The sequence below is a fragment of the Silurus meridionalis genome, chromosome 21 (genome assembly GCF_014805685.1).
Source record: "Silurus meridionalis isolate SWU-2019-XX chromosome 21, ASM1480568v1, whole genome shotgun sequence".
Classification (NCBI taxonomy): Eukaryota; Metazoa; Chordata; class Actinopteri; order Siluriformes; family Siluridae; genus Silurus; species Silurus meridionalis.
In genome coordinates, this window is record NC_060904.1 from 9,927,886 (window position 1) to 9,942,088 (window position 14,203).

Consider the following 14,203-nt stretch of genomic DNA (forward strand, 5'->3'; position numbering starts at 1 on the left):
TGTTCAATGGCAGGTAGTTGGGTGCCAGTGATGCGTTGGGCGGTTTTGTCAGTGCTTTTCGTTTACACAGTGGAGCCTCCGTACCATACAGTGATGGAGTTGGTCAGGATGCTCTCAATGATGCAGCGATAGAAACTCGTTAAAATCCCCGGGGACAGATGAGATTTCTTGAGACTTCTCAAGAAGTACAGGCGTTGTTGTGCTTTTTTTTTATACCAGAGCTGACGTGTTCTGCTGCCAGGACAGATCCTCAGAGATGTGAACTCCCAGGAACTTAAAGCTGGAGACTCGCTCTACCTCAGTTCCATTGATGTTGACTGGTAGATGTCTCCCGCTGTTGGATTTCCGGAAGTCCACAATGAGCTCTTTGGTCTTCGTGGCGTTGAGAGTCAGGTTGTTGGTGGCACACCATGCTGCCAGATTACGGATCTCTTCCCTGTAGGCCGATTTGTCGTTGTTTTCGATCTGGCCGACCACGGTGGTGTCATCTGCATACTTGATGAAGATGTTGGAGTTATACAGAGGAGCACAATCGTGGGTGAACAGGGAGTAGAGCAGTGGGCTCAGAACACAGCCCTGCGGTATGCCAGTGTTCAGAATTAGGGTTGAGGATACCTGGTTTCCCAACCTGACAGATTAGTGATCAGACCTGACAGATTAGTGATCAGTACAGTGGGGAGGACTGTATTGAACGCAGAGCTAAAGTCAATGAACAGCATTCTGATGTATGTGTTGCTTTTATCCAGGTGGGTGAGAGCTGAATGAAGAGCTGTGGAAACTGCATCCTCTGTTGACCTGTTTGCGCGATAGGCAAACTGGTATGGGTCCAGTGTAGGTGGTAGGCCCGCAGTGAGGTGATTCATTACCAGTTTCTCAAAGCACTTCATAGAAATGGGGGTGAGTGCAACCGGGCGAAAGTCATTCAGGCATTTAGCAGCTGAGTGCTTAGGCACTGGTACGATAGTAGTGGTCTTCAGGCATGTTGGTACCATGGCTTGGGCCAGTGACAGGTTGAAAATGTCGGTAAAAACCTGTGCCAGTTGTCCAGCGCATGCTCTGAGAACACGTCCCAGTATGAATAGACGTCCGTTGTTGAGATTGAAAGTGGGCTGTAAGCAGTAGCAAAGTCCGTGGTTGGTATAAAATGTCCTGTGCTTTCGTCAAAACGAGCAAAAAAGTGATTAAGTTCGTTCGGTTGGAAGGCACTACTGGTTGGTTGAGCTGTAGGTTTGTAGTCTGTGATTGACTGGATGCCTTTCCACATGCGTCTGGGGTCAGAGTTGTGGAAGTGCTCTTCTATGTGGAGTTTGAATGTGAGCTCGCTTTCCTGATGCCCCTTTTCAGGTTGGCCCTGGCTCTGTTGTAGTCCTCTGCACTGCCAGATTTAAAGGCAGCATCTCTTGCTTTCAACAGGAGACGGACTTCAGAGTTCATCCACGGCTTCTGGTTAGGAAAGCATTTCACGTGTTTGACGGTAGTGACATTGTCAATGCACGTGTTAATATGGTCCAAAACAGATGATGTGTAAATGTCCATGTCTGTGTGAGAGTCCGGTGTGGCCTGTGAGGCGAACATGTTCCAGTCAGTATCCTGAAACTGTTGTTGTAGAGAAGAAATGGCCCCCTCTGGCCATACCTTTACTGTCCTCAGAGCTGGTTTCACACGTTTGATCAGTGGTGTGTATTTGGGTAGCATGAACAAAGAGAGGTGATCAGACTGACCCAAGTGGGGGAGGGGAATGGCTGTGTATGCCCCAGGTATGTTTGTGTATACCTGGTCCAGTATACATCCTAATATATGTAAAAACATACTTAAGTTGTTTAAAGGCATTTGTGAAGTGCAAGACAGATTGCAGCAGTATGATAGTAGTAAAAAAAAGACTGTAATGTGTAAAGTGCAACATTGTCAGATTTGAAGAATTTGTACATGTAACGATTTTTAAATAGGTCTTTGGAGGTCCTCTTCTGAAGTCGATGAAAATGTATTTGGTCTTCCCCATGCTGAGGAAGAGATTGTTGTTGTTACTCCACTGGATCAGTCGGCTTACCTCGCTCCTGTAGTTAGCCTCATTGTTGTTGGTGATGACACTACAGTTGTGTCCTCTGCAAACTTGGTGATGTGGGTGGTGCTGTAACTGGGTACACAATTATAGGTCAACAGGGTAAAGAGCAGTGGGCTGAGCATGCATGTTTTTCTCCTTTGTTGTTTGTGTATGCCAAGTCCAGTGTATTATTGCCACTTATATATGTGCTGATGAAGTTTTGGCAGAAAAGACTTTATATCTGCGTGATTAAAGTCCCCAGTAGTGATGAGAATTTGGGTGGGGTGTAAAACAGCGACGAGTACTTTGCTTGGTGTATTGGGCAAGAATCACAACTTGCTACGCTTTTTACTTTACAGGCATATGAGTGAGTATTGTTAAAACTTCTCTTCTCATTTATAGCGTCAACCACCATCTCTGCGCCAAGATCCTCTGCCATTTTCCTGAATTGTGTAGTGAAACTGCTGATGGTTTAATATTAGTTTGTTGTGCTCATCCAACATCAATGTTTAATCAAGTTCGGCAACTATAAGCAACCTATCGATAGTTTTTAGCAACTTCATGGAATTTCTATATTCATTTGTGGAAACTACTAGATTTGTTTCTCAGCTCACAAAAACCATGACATTCCATGGCGCCATCTTGGTTCGTTCTCGTTTGTCAGAGTGGGGCATTCTCGCTTGTCAGGGTTGTTTGTTACATGTGCTCGGATAACAATGACGTCAGCGGGACCGCCTCTATCATTACGCCTGCAGTAAGGACAGAGAGAGGAAGCTGAAATCTTACAAGCGCTGCACTCGAGTATGGATGTGTTGCTGATAGATGTTCTCTTCACGCCTAAATACGAATAATTATTTGAAGAGTTACCTGCATACCACGCTCTCTTTTTGAGGGAGGACTTGCTTTTTCCTTATGCTTTTTGTGAATGCATTTTTCTCTACACGGTGTTTTTTTTATTGTGTCGAATCAGGAAGCATGCATGGAGCGCGCGCTAAAAGTAAATTGAGTCTGATGGTATGGATCGTTGTTACGCTGAGTTGCGTGTTTATATTCTGTGAATATGTAGTCTACTTCCCTGTTATTCTCCGATGCTCGTGGCCAGAGATGGTGGAAGAACGGAACCCCCTTCGCGCACTCTTCTTATCTGATCCTCATTTGCTTGGTGCCGTCAGGGGACACTGGTTCGACAAGCTGAGGAGGTGAGTTTGCGTTTGCGTTGAATAGTAATGGTTGATTAATTCTGCTCCATGTGGGTTTTTTTACTTACAGACTAGGAAGAGATGGAGATCTTAGGAAGAGTCAAGTCAAGTTTATTTCTATAGCGTTTTTCACAGACATTGTCTCAAAGCAGCTTTACAGACTTTAACAGTTAAGGTGAACGATGTGTATTTATCTTTGATGAACAGCCATGGCGACTGTGGCAAGGAAAAACTCCCTTAGATGTTATGAGGAATAAACCTTGAGGGGAACCCATCCTTATTTTGGGTGATATTAAGAGTGTGATGATAAATTTTAAACAATACAGAACACTGGAGATTGAGAACTAATTTCAGGAGCACTGGAATGTGTGGTTATGAGTAATGTCCTTCCTACAGTCTTATGCAGTCATTTTAGATTATGGAACCAGGAGCTACTGAGCAACTCACAAAAGACTTTTACAGATTTTATAGACACTTTTACTATTTAAGAGAGAGAGATGCCCAACAAAAAAGCCTCAACAGCATAAGATTCAGCAATTGTGGGAAAACTATTTGCAAAGGCATGCTTCTAAAATGTGTAAATTTACTGCAATATCAAAACTTTTAATTGATAGATGTTATCTAGTGGAGTAGAGTGGGGCAGAATTCACTGCAGTTGTTATGCAAAACAACTTATCAAATTATATTTGACTGGTTTGTCTATGCTTTTTAAACAACACACACTACTTCTACATACACAATACTTCTACACACTAACATGCTAAGTTTGTATTAACAGCTTTGCTAACCTATCTACATGGCATACTGGCATTTCATTAAACACAACTTAACAATTATTTTTTTTACAAGCATTTTCAGTATATATTAAGTGTTTTGCATCCTTGTTCTAAGGAACTTGGAGGCTAAGTACATATAATAAATTGATTTTGTCGATTAACTCGAATGTGTAGTTTACATCGATATGTTTTAATAAAAATCGGTTTTCTCTTTAATGTCCGCCGACGCTCCCCTCTGGGCTCCCATAGTTTCAAACGAACTCCCCCCCGTGCGTTTGCTATAGAGATACACAAACAACATGGCAGCGAGCAGGCAAAGGTAGCAGTACCACCAATTTACTGCAGCATCTCAAACAGAGGCATGTTGTTGAGTGGGAGAGATGTAGTGCCCTACAAAGTAAACAAGACAGTGGCAGCACAAGACTGCGCTTAAGCAGCCACATCCTGAAAATACACAGTTAAGCAGCCGCACTTTGTTTAGTGTTGCGCGTCTAATCGTACACTTCCGGTATGGGTGGTGGGAGCGGTCAAAATACCTGTAAAGACGCTTCAGAACGGCGTTTCCGTTAAGAAACAGAACAATCAGAGCATTTGAATCACCACAATCAAACGTTCATAAAACATTTTTTTGAGGTTTGCTCAATCTTTCAAATAATTCTTATTTAGAATCTCACTGTCTATTATATTCTTATTTCAAATTTCAACTCATTTTTCTGTGGAGTTTTTAAGAAAAGTAAAGGCAAAATCACTCCAAACCTCAGGTGAATTTTCAATCATGTTCCACATTTAAACACTCATAAAACATTTTTCTTTGTAGGTTTGCTCATTTTATGTTGTTACGTTCTATTTTCACAATGTACAATGGCTTGTTGTTTCTGATTGCACTTTAACCCATTTAATAAAGTTACAACTTTTTTTTTGAACATTTTCTTTGTCATATGCAGGTTGATTTTAATCGCAAATCAGATTTTTTGTGAAAAAATCGGGGATTTTTTTTTTTAGGTCATATCGCCCAGCCCTACTTCAATGTGTCTCAGTGTCAAGTACAGAGAATAAAAAAAAGATTTGAAGAGACTGGAGACGTTTTTGACAAGCCCAGGTCAGGCTGACCCTGCAAGACAACTGCTCGAGAGGACCGCTTGTTGGCTCAAAAATCCAAGGCCAGCCCATTTTCCACTGCAGCAGAGCTCCACAAGACCTGGTCACCTGAAGTTCCTGTGTCAATCGGAACAGTTTGTCGGATTCTGTCTCAAAATGGCCTCCATGGTCGAATCAGTGCCCAGAAGCCAGCACTGAACAGAAGACAATTGAAAAACCGTGTGGCATTTGCCAAGGACCACAGCCTGCTAAAAGGATGGACGCTGGAAAAGTGGCAGAGGGTGGATTTCTTTTTTTTTTAGATGAATCTTCTGTTGAATTACACCACAGTCGCTGCAAATATTGCAGGAGACCTACTGGAGCCCGCATGGACCCGAGATTCACCCAGAAAACAGTGAAGTTTGGTGGCGGAAAAATCATGGTCAGGGGTTACATCCAGTATGGGGGTGTGGGAGAGATCTGCAGGGTGGAAGGCATCATCAATAGTCTAAAATATCAAGAAATCCTAGCTACCTCTTATATTCCCAACTATAAAAGAGGCCAAATTCTGCAGCAGGATGGTGCTCCATCGCATACTTCCATTTCCACATCAAGTTCCTCAAGGCGAAGATCAAGATGCTCCAGGATTGGCCAGCCCAGTCACCAGACATAAACATCATTGAGCATATGTGGGGTAGGATTAAAGAGGAAGCATGGAAGACAAAACCAAAGAATATTGATAAACTCTGGGAGGCATGCAAGACTGCTTTCTTTGCTATTCCTGATGACTTCATCAATAAATAGTATGAATCCTTGCCAAACCGCATGGATGCAGTCCTTGAAGCTCATGGAAGTCATACAAGATATTACATTTGGATCTCACAGCACCACTACTTAATTTGCTGACATATTTTTGTATTTGCAGTAAATTTGTTAAATTTCTGTAAAGGTGACAAAAATCTTTGTCTTGCCAAAATGTGACCTTTCTGTCTTGATTTAAATGATAAATCTTTTTTTAGTAAAACTAATTTATTGCAGTGCATTAAACATAATTTGGGAGGGTTTTAGCTTTTCATATGAGCTATTTCTAACACCAATTGGTTAATTAAAAGTCAGGTTAATAGCAGGTGTTTCTACAAAATAGATAAGCGACAAGACTTTTCTCAGGGACTGTATATTATACAGTATGACTGTGCAAGATTGTACAGAGGAAAATACATGTCAAGAAAATAACACAATGTACATATGAATGTTAGTGTATATACAAAAATATTCATGGAATATACAGTAGTGCAATTATACATAAGTTATGGATGGTGCAAAATTGCATAGTGAATAAAGCAGTGTAATACAGACAGACAGTGAGGTAGTGTATTTGTAGACATATGATCAGCTGTTCAGTGTGAGAGAGAACATAATCAATAAAATGTAATAAAGATTTATTGCTCGTCAATCATTGATGGGTGTAGAGTACTCAATAATTCTCTCAATTCGTTTAATTTGTTGTAACAATGTTGGCAGGTGTAAGACAAAGGGGGTTTTATTGTTGAATGTAAGACGTTGATCTTATTAAGTATTGATGTTCCATTAGTGTTAGAGCCTGAAACCCACCCTGGTTGTTAAGAATTTTTTTTTTTTAAACACACGCACACACGTACACAAATACACGATCACACACACACACACCCCTATACACAATCACGCACGCACACAACAACTTTTACACTTTTTCTTGGAATACTTGAACATTTTTAGCATTCTGAAACTTTTCCAAGACTATTTACACCCAACCATCAAAGCTGCTCCAAACTTAAAAAAATTGAGAGAATGGTCTACCCTTAGGTAAGTTAATTTATATAGCATCAATCTGACTCATGTTGCATACAGTGGTGTGAAAAAAAGTTTGCCCCTTTCCTGATTTTTTTATTTTGTTGCATGTTTGTCACACTTTAATGTTTCAGATCATCACACTAATTTAAATATTGGTAAAAGATAACACAAGTAAACACAACATGCAGTTTTTAAATGAAGGTTTTTTCCACCAAAAGTCTTGGGGATCAAGATGTTTTGTGGCAAAACGGAGACAAGCTTTTATATTTTTTTCGCTCAGCAGCGCTTTTTGTGTTTGAAATTAATGAATCTGAAACATTAAAGTGTGACAAACATGCAAAAAAATAAGAAAAATTAGGAAGGGGGCAAACACTTTTACACCACTGTAGAATATAAATTAAGAATACTCGATGTTTGCCTTACAATAACGTTCAAATAACATTTCAGCTTCAGAAGCAAAAAAAAAATGTAATGTGAAAATATCCAAACATTGCAGAATAATTTCATGACTTCAAAAAGTCTATTACAATGTGAACCTTGAATGAAATAACTCCAAACTTAGTTGAAGAAATAAATCAGTTGGACGAAAATGTAAGAACTTCAGACCAGATCAATACTCAAAATAAAAATTTCTGCCAAAATTCAAGTCAAATTACAACAAACACACGTGTGACGCAACACGACATATTCTATGAACTAAATCAGTCTGTTAGGGTTACAAAACAGTCTAAATAAAGAACTTAAAGAACATCTTATTAATATTTATTACCACATTATCTGTGTAAAGCTGCTTTGGGACCATGTTCAATGTTAAAAGCGCTATACAAATAAAAATAAGTTTAATTAAATAAACATAACCATTCTACGTATTTAAATCCTGCATTAGTAGCCGTTGTGAATCATCTGAAAAAGAGTATATCTTAAACCACTGCACACAGCTTCGATATTCCATTATCTCCTTCACCAGCTCAACAACAACAAAGACCAATAACTCCTTAGGACTTGATTTATAATCTTAACCAAAGCCTTATGTTAAATTACCTGTGTTCCTTAAAAAACTGTCATGTGACAATGAGCACAACCCCCAAACACCTAAAGATCAAATAGATCACGTTAAGGAGAACATGCCATCTGCTAATGTTTAAAATAATGAAAGGAATATTGTTGAGAACATGCTATCTCCTAATGTTCAATATAATCAAATAGATATTGTTGAGAATATGCCATCTGCGATGTGGAAGATGGAAACGGATTAGATCCAAATTTTAGAATAATTGAACATTACAGGTTCAATAACACAGAAAGGTCTTGGTCCAAGATGGCAGTGTGGCAGTAGCTCGCAGCGGCTGCTCCAGATCCAAAATGGTGACTCGTGTACGAATGCTGTTTATAGACTTCTGTTTAGCATTCAACACAATCTGCCCTCACCACCTGTTTGAGAAGTTGAGCCTACTGGGCCTGAACAACACCTTCTGTAATTGGATCCTGGCCTTCTTGACTGGGAGACCTCACAGCATGACCATTCTCTACTGATCATCGATGGATTTTCTGTGGAGATAGTCAAAAGCACCAAATTCCTTCACTTGGTCACACAAACCCAGCTCCATTACCAAGACAGCCCAGCAGTGTCTCTACTTCCTGAGAAGGCTGAGAAAAGCCCTGACCACATTTTCTGTGTGGTTTGGGAACTTCACAGTCTCGGATCACAAGACCCTACAGAGGATAGTGAGGATGGCTGAGAACATCATCAGCTTCCCTCTCCCCTCTATCAAAGCCAACGGCATTGTGGACAACCCCACACACCCCTCATACACACATTCTTCACCCGCCTGCCATCAGGAAAGTGGTTCCCAAGCATTCGGGCCATCACATACAGACTGTGCAACAGTTTCTTCTCTCAAGCCATTATGCTTCTCAACACAAAACTGAACTAAAACACACACACCCAAACGTTATGACTGATCTGTACAACCCGTTTTCAACACACACTCGTACTCACTTTACACATACGTGTCTACAGCACCACCCATATTGTATCACTTCATTATTACTGTTTTACATGCTCTTTTTGCACATCCTTTTGCCGTTTTTTGTTTTGCACAAACCTTCTTGTTTACATTTTGTTAAATTACAAGGTACACTCCTGTACACAGTTCTTTTACACACTGCATTGTGTAATATACAGTAGGTTTACTGACCGAGCTGTTTTGTGTATTTGTCCTACACTGTCTTGTTGTCTTGCACCGTCTGTCTTGCACTGTTTGCACAGGATGCACTTTATGTGGCGAGGACACTTACTAGTCCTTAGCTCTGTGTCCTGTTATGTAGCTTTATGTTGTTAAATGAAGCATCAAGGTTCTGAAGGAACGTTGTTTCATTTCGCTGTGTACTGCGTCAACTATTTACAGTTGTATGCAAAAGTTTAGGAACCCCTGACAATGTCCATGATTTTCATTTATAAATATTTGGGTGTATGGATCAGCAATTTCATTTTGATCTATCAAATAACTGAAGGACACAGTAATATTTCAGTAGTGAAATGAGGTTTATTGGATTAACAGAAAATGCGCAATATGCATCAAAACGAAATTAGACAGGTGCATGAATTTGGGCACCCCAACAGAAAAATCACATCAATATTTAGTATAGCCTCCTTTAGCAGAAATAACAGCCTGTAATGAGTGTCTGGATTCTGGATGAATGTTTTTCGGACCATTCCTTCTTACAAAACATCTTCAGTTCAGTTAGGTTTGATGGTTGCTGAGCATGGACAGCCCTCTTCAAATCACCTCACAGTTGTTCAATGACATTCAAGTCTGGGGAATGGGATGGCCATTCCATAACATTGTACTTGTTCCTCTGCATAAATGCCTGAGTAGATTTTGAGCAGTGTTTTGGGTCATTATCTTGTTGAAATATCCAGCCCCGGTGTAACTTCAACTTTGTGACTGATTGTGACTGATATTGAGTGGAATCCATGCAACCTTTAACCAGATTTCCAGTACTGGCACTGGCCACACAGCCCCACAGCATGATGGAACCTCGCCCAAATTTTTACTGTGGGTAGCAAGTGTTATTCTTGGAACGCTATGTTCTTTTGCCGCCATGCATAACGCCCCTTGTTATGACCAAATAACTCCAATCTTTGTTTCATCAGTCCACAGCACCTCATTCCAAAATGAAGCTGGCTTGTCCAAATGTGTGTTTGCATACCTCAAGCCACTCCGTTTGTGGCGTGTGTGCAGAAAAGGCTTCTTTCACATCACTCTCCCATACAGCTTATCCATGTGCAAAGTGCGCTGAATTGTTGAACGATGCACAGTGACACCATCTGCAGCAAGTTGATGTTGAAGATCTTTGGAGGTGGTCTGTGGACTGTTTCTATTTGAGGTTGGCCACCTCAAATACCTTTTCTCATGATCAAATGCACCTGTCTATGAAGTTCAAGGCTTAATGAGCTTACCAAACCAATTGTGTGTTCCAATTAATCAGTGCTAGTAGTTACAGGTATTCAAATTAACAAAATGACAAGGGTGCCTAAATTTATGCACCTGTCTAATTTCGTTTTGATTCATATTGCGCATTTTCTGTTAATCCAATAAACCTCATTTCACTACTAAAATATGTGTCCTTCAGTTATTTGATAAATCAAAATGAAATTGCTGATCCAAACACACAAATATTTATAAATGGAAAATCATGGACATTGTCAGGGTTTCCTAAACTTATGCATACAACTGTATGGTTGAAATGACAATAAAAGCTTCTTGACTTGATCTGAAAAGTCAAGAATCCCGAAAACAGATGTTTAAAGCCAGTAAAGAAAGAGCCATCAGTTGAGCAAAACGTATTTTTTATACTAGACAGGAAACGGGTATGCATATTGCTAATTTCTTATGCTGTATCGATTTTCACAGCAAGCAGTGGGTGGTTGAAAGAGTCGCCTGCGTTTGCTGAGTTTTTAAGAAGTTTCAATGCAACAAATACAAAGGTTATTCGTTAATGGCACATAATGCTAGAGGGTTTGATTCGTACCTTTTTATTAAATAATTTAGTACACAAAGGAATCTCACTTGAAATCATTGCACAAGGCTGACATGTTTGTGATCATTCAAACTATTTTGTAGTATTAGCAGACTTTGATTTACAGTGGGTACGGAAAGTATTCAGACCCCCTTAAATATTTTACTCCTTGTTTTATTGCAGCCATTTGCTAAAATCATTTAAGTTAATTTATTTTCCTCATTAATGTACACATAGCACCCCATATTGACAGAAAAACACAGAATTGTTGACATTTTTGCAGATTTATCAAAAAAGTAAAACTGAAATATCACGTGTTCCTAAGTATTCAGACCCTTTGCTGTGACACTCATATTTAACTCAGGTGCTATCCATTTCTTCTGATCATCCTTGAGATGGTTCTACACCTTCATTTGAGTCCAGCTGTGTTTAATTATACTGATTGGACTTGATTAGGAAAGCCACACACCTGTCTATAGAAGACCTTACAGATCACAATGCATGTCAAAGCAAATGAGAATCATGAGGTCAAAGGAACTGCCTGAAGAGATCAGAGACAGAATTGTGGCAAGGCACAGATCTGGCCAAGGTTACAAAAACATTTCTGCTGCACTTAAGGTTCCTAAGAGCACAGTGGCCTCCATAATCCTTAAATGGGAGACATTTGGGACAACCAGAACCCTTCCTAGAGCTGGCTGCGTCTGGCCAAACTGAGCTATCGGGGAAGAAGAGCCTTGGTGAGAGAGATCACTGTGGCTGAGCTCCAGAGATGCAGTCGGCCATCAACCATCACTGCAGCCCTCCACCAGTCAGGGCTTTATGGCAGAGTGGCCAGACAGAAGTCTCTCCTCAGTGCAAGACACATGAAAGCCTGCATGGAGTTTGCTAAAAACTCCCGAAGGACTCCAAGATGGTGAGAGATAAGATTCTCTGGTTTGATGAGACCAAGAGAGAACTTTTTGGCCTTAATTCTAAACGGTATGTGTGGAGAAAACAGGCACTGCTCATCACCTGTCCAATACAGTCACAACAGTGAGGCATGGTGGTGGCAGCATCATGCTGTGGGGGTGTTTTTTAGCTGGAGGGACAGGACGACTGGTTGCAATCGAGGGAAAGATGAATGCAGCCAAGTACAGGGATATCTTGGACGAAAACCTTCTCCAGAGTGCTCTGGACCTCAGACTGGTCTGAAGGTTTACCTTCCAACAAGACAATGACCCTAAGCACACAGCCAACATAACGAAGGAATGGCTTCACAACAACTCAGTGACTGTTCTTGAATGGCCCAGCCAGTGCCCTGACTTAAACCCGAATGAGCATCTCTGGAGAGACCTAAAAATGGCTGTCCACCAACGTTTAACATCCAACCTGACAGAGAATCCCCAAATCCAGGTGTAAAAAACTTGTTGCATCTTTCCCAAAAAGACTCATGGCTATATTATATCAAAAGAGTGCTTCTACTAAATACTGAGCAAAGGGTCTGAATATTTAGGACCATGTGAAATTCCAGTTTTTCTTTTTTAATAAATCTGCAACAATGTCAATAATTCTGTGTTTTTCTGTCAATATGGGGTGCTATGTGTACATTAATGAGGAAGAAAAATGAACTTAAATGATTTTAGCAAATGGCTGCAATATAACAAAGAGTGAATTTAAGGGGGTCAGAATACTTTTCGTACCCACTGTAATTCATAAAATACATCGTGTTGAGTAGCCAGTGTAAATGCTATGTCCGGGCTAGGGCTCTGAGCTGTTGAGACGGTATTAAATTTTCGTTTGAGAGATGTGCACGGTTCACCTTGTAATAGACGTTTTTATGGAGTTGTGAAATCGTTCTTCAATGTTTGGGCATTTTCACATTTAAATTGTTTTTGCTTCTAAAACTGAAATGTTATTTAAATGTTTTTGTGCCATATTAATATTGAGTATTCTTAATTTATTTTCTATGTAACACAAGGAAAAATTATGCTCGGACCTTTAAAGTTTTTTAATTAAAAGGCTGTCGATTTTCTTAATGTTATGTTCTTCTCGGATACCCTCCTCTTGTTGTTGGTTAGAAAGAATCACAACGTTGGTGTCTAAAATGTCAAAACATACAATTTTTTTAATGTAATATGACCCATTAAGTGCAATCTTCTGAATATTTCATGAATTAATATTATGCATTGGGTAATATATAAATATAGAACATTCTATTACATATAAAAAAGATGGTCAACATTAAAATAAATTAACTTACCTAAGGTGTAACCACATTCTATCAAAGGTTTTTAAGTTTGGAGGAGCTCGGAAGTTCTTTCTCTTCTGATGGTTGGGTGTGAAGGCTCTTGGCAAAGTTTCAGAATGCTAAAGATTTTTAAGGGTTTAGAGGAAAAGTGTATGGTTGTGTGATTTTGTAAAGGTGTGTATGTGTAATTGTTATTGTGTACTCGTGTGTGTATAGGTGTGTGTGCATTTGTGTGATTGTGTGTGTATAGGTGTGTGCTTTTGGTTAAAAAAAATTTTAACAACACACATGGAACATCAATACTTAACAAGATCAACTTTTCACATACAACAATGGCCTACCACCGTGGTGTCATCAGTGAACTTAATGATACTGTTTGATTCATAGGCAGGTATGCAGTCATGGGTGAAAAGAGATTATAATATGGGGGGATAATATGCATCCCTGAGGAACTCAAGTGCTAAGCTGGAGAGTGGATGTTGTTCAGTCCAACAGACTGTGGCATGTTTGTTAGGACGAACATGGTCCAGTTAGCAGAGGTGGGAAGTATTGAAGTACAAATACTTTGTTACTTTGTACTTAAGTAGATTTATTTGCTATCAGTACTCCACTATTTATTTTTTACTCAACTTTTTACTTTTACTCATTACATTTTTACACAAATATCTGTACTTTCTACTTCTTACATTTTCAAAACCAGCTCGTTAGTTTAGTTTTAATCCATTGATTTGGTGAAATGTTAATATTTTTATTTTTTAACTGCGCCGATTTCAGCCCACCAACCGATTTACTGTCATTGTGCGTCTTTTTCAATCCACTGGTGTATAAAGTCCTGTCTTTCACTCACCACAGACGTAGACTAGTTCACGAAGTTAAGAATGAGCGGGTAGAAGGCAACAAAAAGTAAAGTTAAAGTTGATGAGACAGAGGGAGTCAGTGATGTAAACATGACTGAGAACAGAGACATTCCTGATCATCATCAACATCATCATCTTTTCTCTGCTTGTGTTCTATATGTGGATCTTCAGCC

The 14,203-nt window shown here is 39.7% G+C and overlaps 1 protein-coding gene across 5 annotated transcripts in view; it reads left to right on the forward strand.

The window, feature by feature from the left end:
• Positions 1–2,772: 2,772 nt before the first annotated feature.
• Positions 2,773–14,203, forward strand: part of mppe1 (metallophosphoesterase 1) — a 34,446-nt gene continuing 23,015 nt past the window's right edge. For 3 of the 5 annotated variants that reach the window (XM_046833540.1, XM_046833541.1, XM_046833543.1), the window contains exon 1: positions 2,775–3,240. In XM_046833540.1, the coding sequence (XP_046689496.1) occupies positions 2,954–3,240 (287 nt within the window). In that variant the 5' untranslated portion in view covers positions 2,775–2,953. Of the gene's footprint in view, positions 3,241–14,203 lie in introns of all 5 variants that reach the window. The other 2 variants (XM_046833544.1, XM_046833545.1) reach the window with 2 other exon arrangements.